This window comes from Mixophyes fleayi, chromosome 2 (assembly GCF_038048845.1).
Source record: "Mixophyes fleayi isolate aMixFle1 chromosome 2, aMixFle1.hap1, whole genome shotgun sequence".
NCBI classification, from domain to species: Eukaryota; Metazoa; Chordata; class Amphibia; order Anura; family Limnodynastidae; genus Mixophyes; species Mixophyes fleayi.
The window spans coordinates 291055607-291077522 of record NC_134403.1 but is presented as its reverse complement, the minus strand read 5'-3'; the positions used below and the strand labels follow the sequence as shown (position 1 = coordinate 291077522).

Here is a 21916-nt window from a genome sequence, read left to right as displayed (position 1 = left end):
CGACACATTCTGGTTTCGAGGAAGAGACTAGTTCCTGCAATGGTAATGCCAGAATAGAAAAACCTGGGATCCAGGATCTACATTACCCACACATCCCCAGAAAAGTACGAATCTGCTTCTGGCTCTGCGGCAGTCATGTGTTGTTATGGCCTCAATCCTGTCGGTTGTCAGGTGTCTTAGCCCCTTGATGAGGCAGTGTCCTAAGTATTTGACCTTAGTCTGACATGGCTGTAATTTGTCCTTTGCCACCTTGTGCCCTGTTTGTGAGAGATGAAGCAACAATAATTAGTATCATGTAAACATGACATAAAAGAATCAGAGCACAGCAACAAATCGTCCACATATTGAATTAGAACAGACCCATTGCAGGGTTGAAAGGATTGCAAACAGTCATGTAAGGCTTGGGAGAAAATACTGGGGCTGTCAATGAACACTATACACCTTTTCTGCGCAGAAAATCAAAAGTTCCCAACTATAGTAATAATGTCCCATCTGCCATCTGCCGTCTAATTCTATGTTTCTATGATTTTAACACATGAAATGCATGTAAAAACTTTGTCCACCTTGAGGTGCTTGGCCTGCTTCCCCTGTAATATGCAATAATGCGTGCAAAGTAGACTGTCGCACACTAAAATATTTACATAGTGTTAAGATGTTGGAACACATTGTTGAGAATTACACTTTTCCCTTCCTTTTTTCTTTAATTTTAAGTGCTTTTCATGTAGTGCTTTAAAATTGTAATTACGTGTTTAATATAATGAACCTGCTGAAGAGCAAAGTGTTCCTGAAATTGTATTTAACGGTTTGTAGCTGTAGATGCTTAGCTCCTAAACAATTTGTTTTTTTGTTGTTTTTCTTTCTTCAGGCTCCTCCAATGCCTTCACCATCCTCTTGACATTTTTCCATGGACAGTAAATGAGAAAATTTCTGATATTCAGGAAGCGACCCAGTTCTGCACCACTGTTTTTTTTGTTTGGGTTTTCTTTTTAATTTTATTTCATTTTCTCCTACTTTTTTGTCGTTTTGTGTTCCTCCTTCTATTTCTTTGTGTTAGGTAGCTGTTCCATAAGGCTGCTGGCTGAAAGCTGCGTCTATGCAACCTTCCAAGTGCGGAGTGTCAACCAACTGGACAGGAGAAATGCTCCTACTCCAGGACTTTACTATAAATAATGCTGATCCAGCTGTTCATTTAAAGAAGAAATCCATGTTTTGTATATATATGACAAAACTGGCGACATTATACAGACTACTGACTTGAAAATCACTTTAGGTGTTTATTTTTGTTGTTTTTTTTTCTCTTACTCTTTCTTTTTGGGCTGAAAATATTTTGTTCATTTACAGCCCACATACCTTCCCAGTTTTGTTTTAAGTACTAACTTAGCTGGTTGTCTTTGTAAAGTAGTTAGAAATTTTATGTCTTTTGGGCAATTTTTTTTAATGTGAAAAGTGATTTTTTTTTTTTTTTTCTTTTTCTTAACCCGCTTTCAGTTTTTTTCTGTCCTGTTTTGGAAACCATGACGGTTACAATTTATGTTTCCTAAAAAAGAAGAAAAAAAAGTATAAAAAAAATAAATAAAAGAAAACTAACAGCCAAGTCACAAAGATAAATGGGTTGCACATAGACTAAGGAATAAACTTCAGATTTGTGATTTTTGTTTCTAATCTTGATGTAAATTTACACTATTTATAAATACATATTTATTGCTTGAAAATATTTGTGAATGGAATGCTGTTATTTTTTCCAGATTACCTGCCATTGAAATTTAAGGAGTTATGTCATTTGAAACACTACTCCTGTTACATTTTCTATGTGTAAATAAAACTGCTTAGCATTGTACAGAAACTTTTATTAAAATTGTTTAATGTTTAAAGCGTTTTTCTGTTTGAATTTTACCAGAATCAATGTACAGTGCTTAGTCTTTTATTCATGTTCAAATCTACTTACATATATATTTATATATACACTTGTGTGTGTGTGTATATATGTAAATAAATATCAATTATTGTGTGGGAGGGAAACTACATTTTATATAAGGTCTATATCACTAGTAGATAAGCGTTGTCTACTGTAAGTATTGCTTACAAAACATTTTTTTTAATTCTATAGTACGTGATCATGATCTCCAGTGTCCTTCAGATTTGTTTGTTTTTTTAATGTTAAATGGTCAATGATGCAATAAAACCGAAAACATTTGTTAAACTCTGCTACAAAAAAATGAGATTGTTGTCCATTACGGTAAAGACTAGTTGTTATTTTTTTCATAGACTAGTTTTGTATCATTTGGCATGTATGGAAGATGTGATAATTCTATACACACATTTCAAAATGCTAAACAATCTGACATTCCAAATAAAAGGTGCAAAAATATTTTGGGCAGGTAAAGACAGACTTATTGATAATGGTTCTTTAAAAGTATTCTTATTTTTCTAAGCTACGGTGTATTCCAAAGAAAACAAATTATTGTGTAATAAACTTCTCACCTGGTACTAGAATTTATAATCATTATTTTAAGACTAATTTCTGTGTTTCCATGCATCGCTCACTCAATCTGCTTTTAACATGACTGTCATAAATTGTAATCTTTAAATTGATCTGTTTTTCCAGTTATCACTTGGAAAGCATTTATGAAAAACAAATGATTTTATATTTTGAGCCTGGAACACAACACAAATAAAAGGACAACATTTTCATTTATTTAATATTCAAATCTTGTGTTTTATGTTTTCCAGAGTCATGATGTATGGCACAGAATATATTTTGTAGTTTGACTGAATACCATGTACCCAGGTTAATCGGCCATAATGTACATACAATTCGACAGGCACTGTATATTATGGAAAACACAAAGCTGCTTGTATTTATATTTTTGGTACATTGGGGTTGCACTCTGCTAGGCGTTCCTCAGTCATTCACATATAACCCTGAAGATTGGTTCAGAGCAATAAAATTTATCAACACCTGTCTAGTTTTGTTTCAGGCTTATATTGAGAGGGGGGGGGGGTGTTTGTATCTATTTACATTTTTAAAAGTTACATTTTAGTTTATATGTTTGGGGTAGATTCTGTGTGCATATATAAAGTACCAACAAACCTGTGGATGTAGGTAGTATTATCTCTTCATAACAATAGGAATGCTGAACAATATATAATTTTTGTTTTTAAAAAAAGCATCTTAAGTATAGACTCAAATGACACTAAAAAAATTACATGGCATTTACACTGGTTGTATAGGTGTATTAAAAACATTGCAAATGGTTTATGCCTTTAAATGTGATTTTGCCACCGTTACAACTTGGGTATTTGTTGTTTTTTTTGAGTCTTATGTATTTAATATGCTATCTAAATGATTGGGTACAAAAGTTCCCCTTTTGTTAAGCTTTATCCTGTAACAGGCAGCCACCTTACTCGATTTTTGTCCTTCGATCAAAAGCCCTTTTTTAGCATGAATTTTAGGACTTTGTTTATACTTTGTTTATACTTGGTTTATACTCACTGCAGTAAACAACCAGGATTTATATACCCTATGTGCAACAGCAACTGCTGTCACCAAGATGCCAGTGGATATCACCAACAGAGGAACTGTAATGGCAATACCAGTGAAACTCACATTGGGATGGCAGCTGAACTGTGATGGTTATTAGATCTTCTAAGCAACCTGGTTCTTGATGCAAAGATACTCTAAGGCACCACTTTGCAATGTCCCACTCCATTCACAAACGTGAATGAACACATTTCAATGCTTTATCAAAAATGTCCACAACATTTTACACCAACTAGAGCATGAGGCAACCCTGATTCCTCTGGGCTGTGGTGACTGGAGTAATGAAGGATATTGGGACCCTTAGAATGGCAACTTTTGTTGGTTTCTGTATAATGGGACCTCCATCATACCAAAGAAGTTTATTTGTTCTGTTTTTTAAAAACATACCATTTGGGAAACCCCTTATTTGAAAAGGAATTGACTGTCCAAATCCCTGTTTACAAGCATAATTTAAAATAAAATTCCTCTTAGTCCAATATAGTTTAGGTGGTAAGCTTACAATTTAGTTTGGACAAGTATCGCATAGATTCTCCCATCCATTAATTTGGGACCACTGGGAGGGATGGCATGCTGTTTATTGTGCTGCTGATATCCATGCTGGTGTCACAGTGGAAGCAAACTTATGCTTTCTATCGGTGGAGGTTGTATGGTCCTTTGACATTAGAGAGGGAGGTCACTTATTTTATTTTTTTATTATTTTTAATTCCTAGCAAGAATTTGTGATTTTGTGATTGTTGAGCTTTGTGGGGACAGCTTCATATATTCTGTATATCTTAGGGCATCTATAAACATGCATACACAGACCCCTAGCCATGGCTAATCAAGTTATATCAAGAAATATATATTTATTGAAAGAGGATACAAAATGAGTGCTTTGAAATTTCAATAAAATTTTTAATATAAATTGTTAATCAGATGAATTATCAAAACAAAATAGATTGTTAAAATAAAAAGCCACTTTAGAATAAATTTGGTGACTGCAGCTTTTCTGGGGATTTGTTGTGTGACCATCACTAAAAAAATTGAAACAATATGCACAGTTAAGGAAAGCACAAATCTCCTATAGCAAGTAAATCCTACCACCACAGATTTATCAATCCACATATATCAATTGAATGAATGTAAAATGCATGCAAAAGATATATACACAATAATAATAAAAATAATTAAAAATATTTAAAGATGAATAATAAAAAAAAGTCAAATTTATTCCAATTAGGAACTCAATGTGCTATACAATAGTATAATTGGATCTATAGTGCACTAGTAGAACATATTCATCTTGTAAGTTGTAACAATCCTTAAAATATTTCACGTTTGGGATTTGAAATTTCAACCTTTAGGTCTCTAAACCTTTTCACTAATCTATGTTAGTGTGAAATCAAATGCTGACCAAAAGGATTGAGAGGAGTATTCCAAACTAACGATGTTTGCAATGGGATCCGCTTTGCAATTCCACTTTAAACGGGAACTAAAGTTAATAAAGCTGAACTCAGCTGCTCCAGGACTTAGAGGTATGTATAAAGAGCTGGGCACAACTGTGTCGGCGGTTGTGCTCTACGTCGGCTACAGACACCTCCGTTCACTCTTGATAATTTGCACACAGTCTCCAAAGTACAACAGTATATTTACTCAAAGTAGATTTCTGTTCCCAAGTGGATAAAAGATAAAGTACTGGATCCACTCCTTCAAATGTTGGTGTTTCTGCTCATGAAATCCACGATCTAAAATGCACATTGGTCCAAATGGCAGACGATCTTCCGCGTTTCTTCACAAACACTGTGATTTCATTAGATTTCATAGTCATGGTCAACAATTGTGCATCAATTCAACTATTTTTTTTATATCTCTATTGTTATTTGGTTGTTTATGTAGTTTCACAGCTGACCAGTTCCAATCTTTTCAGTGCAGAAGGGTTTTATGATGCATGCGATGCAATTATGCTTTCTGGGCACCCTCTATGTCTGAATAAACTTAATTATGTGCTTCTCCACAGCTTGGATCTCATCTCTGTCCCAGGTTTTTTGCTGTAATTCTTTGACTTGAAATAAAGCAGAATTTCCCATTATTGCTGAATCTACAAAAGAGAAAACATTGCTTTGAATAATAAAATATTGTGCCACACCAACCTCTCAAGGCCTTGGTAGTGCTTTGGTCAAGTGTGGCTGAACCCTTACATCATCGCCCTTCTGAAAGGCCTACTTGTCTCTGGTTCTGGAGAATGCTCATCCTTGGACTAGTCTATCAGACTGGACTGTTTCTAAAGAGAAATGAATGTATAAACAATTCAAATGGTGAAAACCTACTGTCTAGATCAGTGTTGGCTAACCTGTGTCACTCGGTGTTGTGAACTTGTAGTTTCACAACATCTGGAGTGCCACAGGTTAGCCAACACTGTTCTAGATCAATGTTCATCTTTTTCAATTCTGAATGCAGTCAGTTTTCTCGAGCCATTAAAAGTTTGCTGATCTTGGCTAGTTGGAGGATACCTTTTTGGTGCAGGTGCCCAAGGAAGTCTGCAAATTGATTCAGTTCTGTGTTCAGGTTGTGAAGTTTTGAAAAGGTAGCAACATTCTTTTCAAGCTTCTTGGATGACCTTGTATGGGGGCTCTTGGCTCCACATTCCTGAGCAAAAAGGCGTATACAATCGGAACATCTAAAATATTACCCCACCTGCTGCAAAAGTAGACGTTTTCAGTGACCACTCCGCATTTCTTCTTTGCGAAAAGTTCCGTTGAAATGTTCCTACCTCGTTTTCCTCGAATTTCAATCCTTATAAAGTGCCAGCAGAAATTCTCAAACTCAGAAATCGCTAATTCAGCATTTTCATTGAGATCCAAAGTATCTCTGGAAGAAAAGGTAGTTAGCAGCATCTTGGAAACTTTCCTTTCCCTTCCTTGATTGGATAAGATCACCTGCCAGAGTGACCTTTGTGAGCAGTGTCCAGTTTCTAAGCAAAGGCTCGGATAAATTGCTGGGGTACTTCCGCTGTTTCACATTGATATAAGTTTTCAAGTCTTCAGTTATTTGGTAAGATCTGACTCATGTTCTATGACTGCATACTTTAAGGCAGCCAAAGAGATCGCTCATTCCATTTTTTCTCATTGATCTTCCTGAAGTTGCATGCATTTTCTACTATAGCAGTGCAGCCTTCCATCATTGCTTGGCATTCCCTAATGCTCAAAATCTTTTTCAAGCCATGGCGAGCCTTCAGTGTTAGTGAGGGAGTGAATGAACTCGTTTCATTGTCATAGTCACCTATCAGTTTAACAACGTTTACAACTCCATCAAACTTCCTATTGTAGTAAAGACATTAATGTTCTCCAAATTAGTAGCTCTTTCAGCAATGTAACAGTAGCCTTCCCATTTCTCAAAGTGTCTGATGGATGTACTCAAGTTTACATTTATCTGATCTATCCCAGTTGTAGAAATCCTGCCTCATCTTTTTAATTTGTCTGCCCTTTTTAATTGTGAATAAAATTTTATCTTGGGTCATGTCCTTCAAAAGCTATTTTTACCAGATTTGGGATTCACACTTTTGGTTTACTTTACATTTCTTCATGTGTTTGCAAGAAAACATCTGTGCTAACAAGCCTTGACAAGTGGTACAGATCAAGATGCCTTCGGGATCAATGTCTTTTTCTGGTGATTCAAATGGAATGGGAACACCATGTTTTGTCCTTATGTCAGATTTGTGTGCAAAGTTGCCTCTATTTGAAAGATGTTCAAATGGGATGTGCCTTTCCTTCAAGTGCTTGGGAAATTTAAGTGCCCAGGCAACATCAGTCTCATTATGATGCTCCATATGTCAGACTATTTTTGAGACCGATTTCTCAAAATATAAGCAGTATTGCTTTCTGTTGTACACTCTGGATCCATCACTTTTTTGGACAGTTTTTAGACTTGAGAACTGCATCAGATTTTCGGCCTTCTGTGTTTAAAACACAGTTGCTATCGGGCAGAGAATCGTATGTAGAGCAAGTCTCTGGGCCTGATTCGTTAAGGGACGGATACTGAGTGTAAAGTGCATTTGTTTTAAAACACGCAAACATTGGGTTTACATACGCCCAAATTCAACAAAGAATGGATCTAAAGATAGGTGTGATGACCATGGGTGTAGGTCTACTCTACTAGACAAGACATTGCAGGATATGTCCAATATATATGTAGAATATAAAAACTTTTCAATTAATGTTACTTCTTCATATTATAGGCATTAATGAGAAAACATAAAATAAAACTTTAAAAAATATTTTCCAATGCAATACATTTATTATGTATTCTGGGCAAAAATGAATTTGTAGTTACTCTGGATTGCAAACTCATCTCCTAGCATGCATACAAAGCCTAGTAATCGCCACTTATAATAAATAGACTTGTCGCTGGAGCAAGAGAGATACCCAGAACTTGAATCGGATGCTGCTGTATTCATGGGTAAGTTTAGCACGCCCTTACTGTACATTGCCTATGGGCATATGCTATGGTACCTCCCTGAAATCGTAGGCTGTAGTAAGTGTCCTTTGCGTTTGAAGATTAATTGCATGGGTCTGCTTTCTGTGGCGTATGGGCTGGTACTGGGCATACGCAGAGGGATTTAGTGGATTATACACACACAATCGTTTACGTCCCTTGATGAATCAGGCCCTCTGGGGGGGGGGGGGGGGCTTTGTACTGCTTCACTGCACTGGTGTCTGAACCACTCACCTCTGAAGAGTCGGGGACATTGTGTGTGCCGATATCCAGGCTATAATAAGAGCTGCTGTTAATGACACTTAGGATGCTCATATTTAGACTTAAAGCTGTGTCATACCCCACTGTTCCAACCTTCCTTTCAGTAGGAGACAGCGATGATAATCTTGCTCTGATGCATGTGATGTGTAATCTGGAGGAGAAGCTGCATTCCCCTTTTCTTCCGGCGCCCCGAGAACCCTGACAGTTATGTGATGCAGCAGAGGACTTCATGTAATCGAAAGTGTTTATAAGCCTTCAGTTCCAATTGTGGTTCAGTGGTGGAGTATGCACATGCACTCTCCTCTCTACTGCAAGAATACACGCTCTATGTCTGATGAAGGTGACTTTGTTGCTGGGTCTATTAGGATGGTCTCCTGCATCGGATAGCACAGTTAGTTTCTTGGGCACTTCAGATTGTGTCACTATGGTTGAGGTCTCCAGAGTGTTGGTATTAACAGGTCAATGTCCGCACAAGTATAGGAATAAAAGTACACACACAAACTACATGGCAAAAGTATGTGGACACCCCTTCTAGCTAGTGTTTGGCCATTTCAGCCACACTCATTGTTAGGTGTATAAAATCTATATGGAAGAGATTGGCAAAGTGGCACTGTCATAGGATGCCACCTTTCCAACAACTCGGTTTGTCAACTGTCTACTTTGTTAGAGCTGCTTTGGTAAGTGTAGTTATCGTGAAGTGAAAACATCTAGCAGCAACAGCAGTTTAGACATGAAGCATCAGGCCACACAATCTCACAGAACCGGACTGCTGTGCGCTTAAGTGCATAACACGTAAAAATAGTCTATCCTTGCTTGCAATGCTCATTACCAAGTTTCAAACTGCCTCTGGAAGTAATGTCCGCACAACAGTGGTTTATCTGGGGCTACATGGTATGGGTTTCCATGGCTGAACAGCTGCACGCAAGCCTCAGCTCACCATGTGCAATGCCAAACATTAACTGGAGTGGTGTAAAACTAACCGCCATTGGACTCTGGAGCACTGATACACAAATTACAACCCATATTTAATTGTGGCAGAATAAACATACAAAAACTGGCTTATTAAAATAAACACATTTATATAAAATCACAAATTTAGCTTGCAAATTAAATCATAAATAACCACATGTAAAATATAAAATCTCAAAAGACTTTGACATTAATGATCCTTACTCTTCAGCAGAAAAAAATCTTCAAACCTTATTTGTGTCTTAAATAAGTAATTTTGATACTATTGTTGCAAATGTCAAAAAAAATTGTTAATGCGTATATCGCTTCAAAATGATTGTTCTTATAAAAAAAAAAGTCTTCAATAGTACAGTTTGTTAAACCACTTATAAGAGAACCTCAGTATACAAATCAGTTGTTAACCTTTATACACACAAATGTTGAGAAATATACCAATGTGTTAGGAAGAAAAGATAAGCAGGGAAGTATATAATATATACCACTGTAAATTTATGACAAAGGGCTAAAAGTGTTCCATTAAAACTGCTCAGTTAGGTGGAGTTATTTGTGCTATAATAAGTTCATAGTAAACATATCCTTAATGATACCAATTGTTGAACTCTAGGGCTTCATTCAGGCCTTCAGAAATTAGGGTTTGAAGTTTAATAATCCATGTGCATCTGCTTCACATAATTTGCTATACCTATGGCCTGCTCCCCTTAGTACCAATAAAGGGAAATCTTAATGCTACAGCATACAATGACATTCTAGAGGATTGTGTGCTTTCAACTTTGTGCCAAAAGTTTCGGAAGAACCTGTCCTGTTCAGCATAGCAATGCCCCATGCACAAAACACATTTGCATATAGGAGAAAGGGAGCATAGGTGGATTTTGTTCTTTTTAATAACCAACTGAGATACAAATTTGGTGTGAACCCATGAAAATGAAAGGGTTAATGTCTAGAATGCCAACATAGATTATTTACACCATATCTTTAGGGTGATCTGAAACACCTAACACCCTGTACCACAGCTGATGTTAGTCTATTAGGTAGTTGAGAAAGAGATTTGTTACCTATATTCAGTGTTCCACCCTGCGTTCAAAGTGGTATACCGGCCCAGTGATTTAGCCCTAGATTGCCCAGTATGGACCAGCCCCTGGTTAGACCTCTGTTATAGCAGCTCCTACAATTAACATGAGCTGCTATATTACCAGTTTCTCCCTTAGAGTACTGCTTCCAATTATCTTTCAGTTTGGCAAAAGAGAAGCAGGTTGTTACGAGCCGCTGCGGTGACCAGCCGCCACGACTCTCTCACAGGCGTCCTGGCCGTCACTATGATGACCGGGGCGTCACTTCCAGCGCTCGCCCCGCCCGTTGCCTAGGCAACGGTCAGACGCTGAAGGAGAGAGCGCCGCGTCCCAGCAAAGGAGAACTGCTGGGCGCGTGCGCAAAGAGTTTACTAGCCTGCGGGCTAATTCTGCTTGATTAATTTATTAGGCATAGGCTGGGGGCAGTTTCAGAGCTAGGCTCTGATTGGTTACACTTTGTATTTAAGGCAAGGAGGGCTTAGCCTTCCTGCTGTTTATAGCTTCCAGTTTCCTGTGTTGCTGCCTGCTGCTGTGTTCCTGGTGTTACCTTTGGATTGTTGCCTACCGTGTATGACCCCTACCTGTTAACTGGATTTGCCTGTGCCCTTGACCTTCTGGCCTGTACCACCGTTTCTGCTGATTTGCCCGTGACCTCGACCCTTGGCTTGTTTCCTGACTATTCTTCCTAGCAAGTGACCCCTGACCTCGGCCTGTTCTTTGGAATTGCTGCCTGACATCCTCTGCTCCTGGGTTCCCCGCAGCTGATACACACCACACGACCCTCAGTAGTCTGCAGCCAAGTCTGTCCCCGCCACTAGGGGCTCCAGCGAACACCTGACTATCTAAGTAGACTCTGGGTGATGTTGTATTGGTTGGAGGTGTTCGTGACATTATAACCGGCTCTAAATATTTGGAGAGTGGAACCCATGCTGAATTTGCCGGATCGATTTTCTGGGGACAGGAATCTCTTCCGTAACTTCAAGGAGAGCTGTATATTGTACTTCCGTCTCCGACCCCATTCCTCCGGCTCTGAGCAGCAAAGAGTGGGTATTGTGATTTCCTTGCTTCAGGGGGACCCGCAGTCCTGGGCCTTCAGCTTGCCGTCTGACAGTCCTTCTCTGAGTTCCTTTTTCGAAGCCCTAGGCCTTCTGTATGATGACCCGGATCGGGTAGCGTCCGCTGAGGGTCACCTCAGATCCCTAAAACAAGGCCGACGTTCTGCAGAGGAAAACGCTGCCGAATTCCGGCGCTGGTCCACTGATAGCGAGTGGAATGACCCAGCTTTACGCAGCCAATTCCGTTTGGGGTTATCGGAGCAAATAAAGGATTCCCTGGTACAGTATCCTTCACCTACTTCCTTGGAGGGACTCATGCAGCTTACAATCAAAATTGACAGACGCCTCAAGGAAAGAAGAACAGAGAGGGAAGCATCCATTCCCAGTACATTCCTTTCTGCGCCTCCTCCTAATATGAAAGCTGCAGAACCGATGCAGTTAGGCGCCTATCGCCTCTCTCAGGAAGAGAGATCTAGGAGACGCACCTTAGGCCTCTGCCTATATTGTGGAACCAAAGGCCACCTCCTGCGCTCCTGCCCCAACAAGTCGGGAAAAGATCAAGCCTAGAGAAGGTGGAAGAGATTCATCTAGGTCTGCAGTTCATTTCTTCCAAAAATGCATTAATAATTCCCGCTAATCTTTCCTATGGATCACACTCTTCTGATACCTCAGCCTTTATTGATAGCGGGGCCGCAGGCAATTTTTGTATACAAGTTTTGCCAAGTCCATTGGAATTCCGTTCATCAAAATGGATTCCGCTATTACTGTCTGTGGTCTGGATGGGGGTCCTTTACCGGGTGGCAGGATATCCTTCACGACTCCGCCCCTACGTCTTACAGTTGGGTCTCTTCATTCTGAAACCTTGTCTCTTCTCCTCATTGATTGCCCTTCTGTTCCATTAATTCTCGGTCATCCATGGCTTCACCTCCATAATCCTGTGATCGACTGGAATCTTGGAGAAATTACTCGTTTGAGTACTCACAGTTCTCAAAGCTGTTTGACCATGTTTCTGCGGCTCCTGCCAACTGCCCTCTGCGTATAGGGAATTCCAGGATGTGTTTTCCAAGAAGGCGGCTGATTCTCTACCTCCACATAGAGACTTCGATTGTGCCATTGATCTGCTTCCAGGATCCAAGTTGCCCAAGGGAAGGTTATACTCTCTTTCTGGCCCTGAGACTAAGGCTATGCAAGACTATGTGGAGGAAAACAAAGAGGGTTCATCAGACCTGCAAAGTCTCCTGCAGGAGCGGGGTGTTTTTTCGTTTCCAAAAAGGATGGTAGTCTACGCCTGTGCATTGATTATCGTGGCCTGAACAAGATCACCATCAAAAACACTTACCCGCTTCCGCTCATCTCTGTCCTGTTTGACCAATTGAGAGACGCTACCATATACACCAAGATAGATCTCCGTGGCGCCTATAATCTTATACGCATCCCAGAGGGCGATGAGTGGAAAACGGCCTTCAACACTCAATCTGGCCATTATGAACATTTGGTCATGCCCTTCGGCCTGTGTAATGTGCCTTCCGTCTTCCAGGACCTTATTAACGAAGTACTCCGTGAATTCCTGGGTCAGTTTGTAGTGGTGTATCTGGACGACATCCTGATTTATTCAGTCTCTTTCTCAACACCGTGATCATGTCAAACAGGTTTTGCTTAAACTCAGAAAACATCATCTCTTCGCCAAGCTTGAAAAGTGTGAGTTTGAGGTAAAAAAAGTGTCATTTCTTGGATATGTAATTTCTCCCGATGGATTCTCTATGGATCCTAGTAAAGTCCAAGCCATCCTGGACTGGGTACGTCCCACGAATTTAAAAGCAATCCAAAAATGTCTGGGCTTTGCAAACTACTATCGGAGATTCATTCGGGCTTTCTCTGATCTTGTGGCTCCCATCACTGCCCTTACCCGCAAAGGGGCAGATCCTTGTAATTGGTCACCGGAGGCCATCGCATCATTTGAAGCTCTTAAAACAGCAGTCACTACTGCTCCGGTCCTCAAGCACTCCAATCCACAGTTGCCATTTATTCTGGAAGTGGATGCCTCGGAAGTAAGCGCTGGTGCTCTCTTGTCCCAGAGGGACCCCGGTGATCGTAAGGTGCATCCATGTGCCTTCTTCTCACGCAAGTATTTGTCTGCCGAAATCAACTATGATGTGGGTAATCGGGAACTCCTGGCAATCAAGTGGGCGTTCGAAGAGTGGCGCCACTGGCTTGAGGGTGCAGTTTATACAATTTCGGTCCTCACTGATCACAAAAACCTATTGTACATTGAATCCGCCAAACAGTTAAACTGTAGACAAGCTCGGTGGGCCTTATTCTTTACCCGCTTCAACTATATCCTAACCTACAGACCCGGTTCCAAGAATACCAAGGCGGATGCATTGTCCAGGAGCTTTCTACCTCATCAATTACCCACTGGTGAACCATCATCTATCATTCCGGCTTCTATCATTCACGCTGGGTTGATTTAGGATCTAGGAAACACCATATGTCAGTTTCAGAAAATTGCCCGTTTCCGAAACACCTTCAGGACGTCTTTTTGTTCCAGTGCATCTTCGCAGAACGGTTCTCGCTGAGGCCCATGAGAACAAATCAGCAGGGCATCCGGGTATCTCCAGAACCATTGAAATACTTGCATGTTCAGTATGGTGGCCTTCCCTGTCCTCAGATGTGGAGAGTTTTGTCCGCACCTGTGAAGATTGCGCAAAAACAAAACTTCCAGAACTTCTCCCTCAGGTCCACTTATGCCTCTGTCTCCGCCTATGAGACCCTGGACACATCTGTCCATGGATTTTATTGTGGATCTGCCATGTTCTTCAGAAAAAAAACACAATTTGGGTAATAGTGGATCGTTTTAGCAAAATGTCCCATTTTGTTTCATTAACCAAACTCCCCAGCGCTCAGGATCTGGCTGTGCTGTTTGTAAAAACATGTTTTCCGTCTCATTGGCTTACCCATTGATATTGTTTCCGACCAATTCTGGAGGTCTTTCTGCAGTCTTCTGGGAATTAACATAAGTCTATCTTCGGCCTATCATCCTCAATCTAATGGGCAGACTGAGAGAGTGAACCAGTCGTTGGAGCAATATTTACATCTCTACATCACAGAATTTCAAGACAATTGGTCATCATTGCTTTCGTGGGCTGAGTTTGCGTACAATAACGCATCTCACTCTTCCACCCAAGTCTCTCCATTTTTCTGTAATTTTAGCTTCCATCCAAGGTCCAATTCATTGTCATCACTCAACTATTCTGGTCTTCCAGAGATCCGTTCCACAGCTTCATACCTCAAAACCGTTTGGAAAAAGGTTCACACTGCACTAGTACGGGCCTCGTTCCAGTCTAAAAAAAATTCTGCCACCATCAGAAGAAATGTTCATTCAAGGTGGGGCAAAAAGTCTGGTTATCCACCCGTAACATCAAGCCCAAACAGCCCTGCAAAAAATTAGGTCCTAGATTTATTGGTCCATTTCTGATCATCAAACAGCTCAATCCTGTCGCCTTCAGGCTAAAGCTTCCTCAGTCGCTTAGGATGCCGAATACCTTCCATTGTTCTCTCCTGAAGCCGGATATCCCTGCACGTAAGTCTAGGCTTCGTTACTTACGCAGATCTCAGCCTGTCATCCCAGAGGGCCACAGGGAACTTCTGGTGGAGAAGATTCTGGACTCCAAAAAGGTCCATGGGCAAATCCACTTCTTAGTCCAGTGTAAAAAGAAGATCTTGGATTCCGTGGAGATGCTTACATGCCCTCAAACTCATTGAGGAATTCTTCAAACAATTCCCTGGCAAACCTGGATGTTGGGGTGCCTTGACCCCTCCTCAAGGGGGGGGTACTGTTACGAGCCGCGGCGGTGACCAGCCGCCGCGACTCTCTTACAGGCGTCCCGGCCGTCACTATGACGACCGGGACGTCACATCCGGGGCACGCCCCGGCCGTTGCCTAGGCAACGGTCGGGACGCTGAAGGAGAGAGCGCCGCGTCCCAGCAAAGGAGAACTGCTGGGCGCGTGCGCAAAGAGTTTACTAGCCTGCGGGCTAATTCTGCTTGATTAATTTATTAGGCATAGGCTGAGGCAGTTTCAGAGCTAGGCTCTGATTGGTCACACTTTGTATTTAAGGCAGGGAGGGCTTAGCCTCCCTGCCGGTTATAGCTTCCAGTTTCCTGTGTTGCTGCCTGCTGCTGTTTTCCTGGTGTTACCTTTGGATTGTTGCCTACTGTGTATGACCCCTACCTGTTTACTGGATTTGCCTATTTGCCTGTGCCCTTGACCTTCTGGCCTGTACCACCTTTTCTGCTGATTTGCCCATGACCTCGACCTTTGGCTTGTTTCCTGACTATTCTTCCTAGCAAGTGACCCCTGACCTCGGCCTGTTCTTTGGAATTGCTGCCTGCCATTATTCTCTGCTCCTGGGTTCCCCGCAGCTGATACACACCACACGACCCTCAGTAGTCTGCAGCCAAGTCTGTCCCCACCACTAGGGGCTCCAGCGAACACCTGACTATCTGAGTAGACTCCGGATGGTGTTGTATTGGTTGGAGGGGTTCCTGACACAGGTGCTGCAGGCTAAAAAGCAACCAATGAGATCAGGGCATGTTAAATGTAGTTACTGCAAGACCACCAAGTCAATCCCCACTATAACCTGCAATGACTAGAATGAATCCTATTACTGGATGAATAGTTTCAGCACCAGCTCACCTCTGCACCTCCAAACATCTGCCAGATGCTCTGTGGAATAATTTTGGAAGTTGAAGGAAAAATATAGTGTGTATTTTCATGTTCAAAAAGGAGATCTGTCCCATGTTAATCAGAAACATGAGATATGTTAAAAACAGTTATTAAAAATATCACATCACTCCACTCTGCCCAACTAGTCTCACTCTTCCTGTTTTGATAGCAACTTCTTGAGGACGCAGAGATCTCTTTTAAACTTCACTTTCTGCTGTTAGACTGTCCTCTGAACGTCCCACCTTTATATACTGCACTACATTTCTATCTGTTTTATACCTGTGTTTGCTACAATCTGCATTTTTGACAAGCCAAATTGCACGCCAATTGTATCACATATGTCACTTATGTTTTTAGTATGATGACTATAGATAAAACTACTAACCAGAGAATCTTTAAAATTGGGGATTTAACAAGTATAACTTGGGGGCTATCAAGAGTACTTTTACGCAAGGCAGGATCCTGCCTCAAATTGTGCCTATTATGTTTAAATATTGAATAGTTATAACTTTAGCACTGTTTTTCTTACAACCAGAAATAAGTGCTAGTTTATTTGGTGATTAAACCCTATCAGTGCTATAAACATAGGATTTACCCTCTCCCACACTTAGGAGGCCATCAAAATAAGTCCTGCATTGCATTGCACTTGCCTATGGCTGCAGGTTAGAACTTCAATGAGCTGGTAGGCTCCTATGGGAGGAGATCAAGTGCCCTGATGAGAACCAGATTATTAGTAAGAGACATTCCCATGCATCACAAGGTGCGCCAGCTGTGCTTTTTGCCTGAAAGAGATCATCTCTGGCACAGTACAGGAAAAAGTGTTGTGTTGTGGTGCACAAATATCTCAACAATATGTTCTATATTGCATATAGTTAGTAATAATAAAACAAAACTTTATTAAAATAATTTCCTGATATTTTAAATGAAAAAATAGTAAGTAGTCCAGTGAAATAATAACATTTGTTAGTGTAGTGTATCAAAACTGTAAGTTGGAAGTAGTCTTATATTGATGTTTATTTCCATGAAATATATCAGTATGTCCTCAAAATAAGGGTCAATGTAGGATAGTGATAGTGTTAATGAAATCCTTACTAATCACCACTTTAGGAACTAATAATCATGTTCTCAAATCATAAAGTGATTAATATTTTCATTAATATTTATCAAATAGAAATTGTAGCACTAGTGAGATCCTAAACAATCACTGATTAGAGAGCTTAGAATTATGCTCTTAGATCATATAATTTAAAGTATTAAAAAAAAGAAAGTTATGATACTAGAGGCACTAACAATGTATAACCAGTATTAAGGCAAATATTTACTCTGATATTATCTATCTTAAAAGGAACATATTTATTTATACATGTTAAAATCAAGTTTGATTCTTTTATTATTCCATTAATATAGTAATAAACTCTGCTCAGCAAATCTCTTTCCTTGTGAATACACAATGTTTAAGTTGTAGCACCTACCATATGATTATACAGTATGGTGTAAACAATTTATGATACAATAGCATCTATACAATAGTTTTTTGGTAACAGGGAGTTAACCTAAGCTATTATACTTGTAGACATAGACCTGGTGCGGTAGGATCTTGTGTTTGTACAGTACCCCTAACATCAGAGCATGTGAGGAGTAAATAGTATAAAAATATGAACATGTTTTTACATAGAAAGTATATTGTTTGTTTTCTCATGACTCTTGGTTGCCATGTCCTTTTGACGATGCCATTTCTGGCTCAGGTTATCTATAAAGGGCTTGAAAAATTATAATTTACTATGCAAACAAGGAAGAACTGGTCAGTGTAATTTGAGATCTGTAGGTGACATAAAATATCTGCATTGTATAACAGAATTGAAAGCTGTTTTTTCAATTCATCAGCTCTGCAAGCAATTTATTTTCCAAAATACCACATAGTTTAAATGCAGCTTCCAATTGTATATCATTTGAATAATTTTCCTTAGTTTACTTTTAGACTGTCAAGCATCAAATTTTCACATTTTTTAATCTGTCTGATACTCGCTTCACCTTGACAGTGCTACTAAAATCCTATCTTTATATGCAGATGTGATTTCGTCAGCATTTATTCTTCTATATGACTTTCAGATGTTTAGAAAATACATTTTTGACCTAAAGGGGGTTAAAAGTCACACTGAAATTAAGAGAATCGTAAAGAATAAATTAAATACATAACAATACATATTGTAATATTCTCAAAGAAATATGTAAACGTTCCCACTTCACAGCATAACATATGGTGATATTCTTTGTTTTTACACACTTTAATTTATTTTATTGTATAGGTACAAGTAAAACTTAGATGTATTTTATTTTTTTGTAACAAACATAATTTCTCTGCATGTTTGCATCTGTTGGTATAAAACATTATTCTTGTTCCTCCAAAATAAAATAAAAAATTGTATCTATTCGGAATATACACTATTGGGCAAATTTTCATATTACTGGTACCATACTGAGCAATGCGTTAGAATCAAGCATCTGAAATTGAAGTGCACTTGAGATATATAACTGCAAATTACATAGGGCCGGATTTATCAAACCAACCTGTGGAGGTGTTGTCCATAGCAACCAATCAGATTCTAGCTATCACTTATCCTATACATTATGAAAAATATTTTCTAGAATCTGATTGAACACAATGAACAATACCTCCACTTTTCCTTTATAGAAAGTTTCATAAACCCCATAGAGAATAATTTCTGAAAAGTGTTCTAAAGGTAAATATGTAGAAAAGGTTGTGTTCATAATAATTATCAACTGCCTGAAACCAGGAACTAACACACTGGCTATATTCACAAACTGCGCAGAGCCAGGAACTATGTAACACAGTGGAGGTGGGGTGAACTTTCCTGTGTAGCTGAAAGCACTGGAGAAAAATCAGGCAAGAAAAGGGGTAATGTGGGGCACACTGGTGAAAAGAGGGGAATGTATGAGAAATCCTGATGGGCAGAGGGTGGCATGACAGTTAAAGCTGGTGAGCAGAGGGGTATGTGAGGGCAAAGCTAGTTGCCAGGATGGCATGTATAAATTAATCTGGAGGGCAGGATGGCATGTGTGAGAAAAGATGATGGTCAAGGTGGTATGTTACAGAAAAGTAGAGGCAGAGGGACAAGTGAGACATGAATGGGCAAAGTTGGTGTGCAGTAGGGGACATCTGATAGGCAGGGTAGCATGTGAGAGAAAATCTGGTAGGCAGACAGTAGTGTGGGAGAGGAAAGCTGGTGGGCATGTGAGAGAAAAGTTGGTGGGCACCATGGGCATGTGCAGGGAACTCTGGTAGTCAGGGTGAAATTTCTAGGAAATCCTGGTGGTCTTGGGTGCATGTAATGTAAAAGCTGGTGGACAGGGGAGCATGTGTCCGGGGTGTGATATGGATGTTTGGAACTGATGTATAGTGATCAGTGTGTATACGGTATAAGTTGTATGCTTGCAAGCAAAGCCTTCTAACCTCTTTGTATTACTCAGTAGTTTATTGCTGTGTTTGTCCCCAATTGTAAAGCGCTATGGAATTTGCTTGCGCTATATATATAAATAAATGTTGATGATGATAGGGTATTTGTTACTGACTTATTTGGATTTTTTTTTCTGTTTTCTGAAATCTAATATTTGAAACCCCTTCTAGAAAACCTGTGATTGCCTCTGCGCAGCAGTGGACCCTGGCCAGTGATCTGCGTCAGATATCAGTACATCTGGACATTATCTTTTCAGCCAGCCAATACAAGTAAGGGTTATTATGTTACTTTTCAAAAGTCAAGTGCGCTATGGGCTGGTAAGTGGGTATTGAGGGAGGAAGGGCATCAGGCTGAATCTTTGCCTGGGGCACCCCGAATCCTTGACACAGCCCTGAGGGGGTATACTGTGTAGTCTCCAGTTTTTCATGCCAGGCTGCTTTTGCTGTTAGTGCTGAGCTTCCAAAATGGTAATGTAGAGACTCCAGTTTTACCACTGAGGCTGGGGATGAACCCATTGAATGGGAGCTGGGTGGTCCTACAAGTCATGGGACTCTTGCAGAACCTCCCTGACTTATGGGCACCCATGGTAGATATGGCACTTTACAACAGGCATCTGGGTCTGTTCTGCTGGACATTGAAGATTGCAGTTGGCTGAAAATCAACAATATACATGTGTTTCTTGTGAAAGGTTTTACAGAATCAATTGTTGCATCTCCAATTTTAATCTACGTCTGAAATAATGGAATTACTTGCCGGTTTTGTTTGTGTTCTGCTCAAAGAGGGAGTTTAGCAGGCACTAGTAACAGAAATCTCAAAGAGATGCTAATCATCTTTTTTGTAAATGTTTCAAGCAAAAGCAATGCTTTAATTAATAGTTATTATTGAAAACATTTTAATAACCTTGAATTCGGTAATTTTGTTTTACCAGTTATAAGAATACTTGTTCAAAAGTAGTAATTACAGGCTGATTCAGTTTCACTAGCTCACTAGTTATCTACATATGTTTCACCACAAGACCAGACGTATTTCATCCCTTATTAACAGAGACATTTTTACATTTCCTTTATAGGTCATGTTAACTGTGAATAACTTTTTTATTACATAGTGTAACCAAGTGAATTCTAGATTTTGGGGGACTAAGGATAAGGATTAAAAATAGAAAACAGTGAAAAAGTAGCACAAAAGGAACAATGCATTGAACCATGATTTTGTTGTTTGTTATTTTTAAGCAGTTAGTTTAACTCCACAAATAAACTGAGTTGATATATACTGTATATGTATGTAATATAATGTCCACTAATGGGGCTTCCCTGGTATGTGTGGACTGGGAGGAGGAACCTCACTTTCCCACTCTGCCAGTCCATATTTACGCCCATGCTCTTGCGCAGTGTGAGGGAAGGTCCCCAAAACTCACTCACTGGTGAGCACTGTGTCAGTACAATGGAGGTGAGCAGTAGCAGCACATTCAGTGTCATACAGTGGCAGTGTAAGCAGGTGGCACTCTGGTGTGAGAGACTGGCATCACTGGCACTGGCATCAGAGTGACTCTGAGGAGCTCAGCATTAGCAGAGTGGTAGCATCAGATGAAGTGGCTAAATTAGTATCTGGTGCAGTCAGCAAGTGGCACAAACAGTGGCTGAAGTGGCTGCATAGTGGTGGCAGCAGTGGCTGAAGTGGGCAGGTAGCAGCAGACTTGAGGTAGCTGTGGCGGCAATAGGCAAGTGGCAGGACTGGTTGAAGTGGCAGCAGACTGGCAGCAGTGGAAGAGAGCGAGCACACATTCTCTGAAGAACCCCAGGTGAGTGTGATAATGATAACTGGGCACATGTCTCAGACTGCCATCATCAGTGTTCATGTTCACCCAAGGGTGCTGTGGCAATGATTGTTAAATTGACTAAGCTGAGTAACCCAGAGAGGACCTGCTGGGGACCTGGGGTTAGGAACTTGGACTGTGACCACAGCAAAAGATAGTTAGTCAGCTCAGCTCTCATTGTTATATGCAAATGTCTATGTATCTTTGTGCCCCATCAATAGTACACTGTATAAAGAATATAATCTATCTGTATTATATTGAGCTCCATATAAGAAACATAAGGTATGTATATCTTACTCTTGCACTGGTCAGCTGTGTGTATATTAATGATATTGTGCATTACTGGCAGAGGATCAGTGGCAGTGGTGGCAAACTGCCAGTGGCTGTGGTGTCAGACTGTCAGTGGCAGTGAATGCAGAATACCAGTGGCTGTGGTAGCAGACGGTCAGTGGCACTGGTAGTAGACCTTCAGCGGCAGTGGTGGCAGACTACCAGTGGCAGTAGTGACAGACAATCAGTGCCAGGGACGACAGACCAC

The 21916-nt window shown here is 40.3% G+C and overlaps 1 protein-coding gene across 4 annotated transcripts in view; it reads left to right on the top strand.

The window, feature by feature from the left end:
* The window catches only part of KDM6A (lysine demethylase 6A), a 113673-nt gene extending 110978 nt beyond the window's left edge, over positions 1-2695 (top strand). For all 4 annotated transcript variants that reach the window (XM_075196383.1, XM_075196381.1, XM_075196382.1 and 1 more), the window contains one exon: positions 866-2695. In XM_075196383.1, coding sequence (XP_075052484.1) covers positions 866-895 — 30 coding nt within the window. In that variant the 3' untranslated portion in view covers positions 896-2695. The remainder of the gene's footprint in view (positions 1-865) is intronic.
* The last annotated feature ends 19221 nt before the right edge of the window (positions 2696-21916 follow it).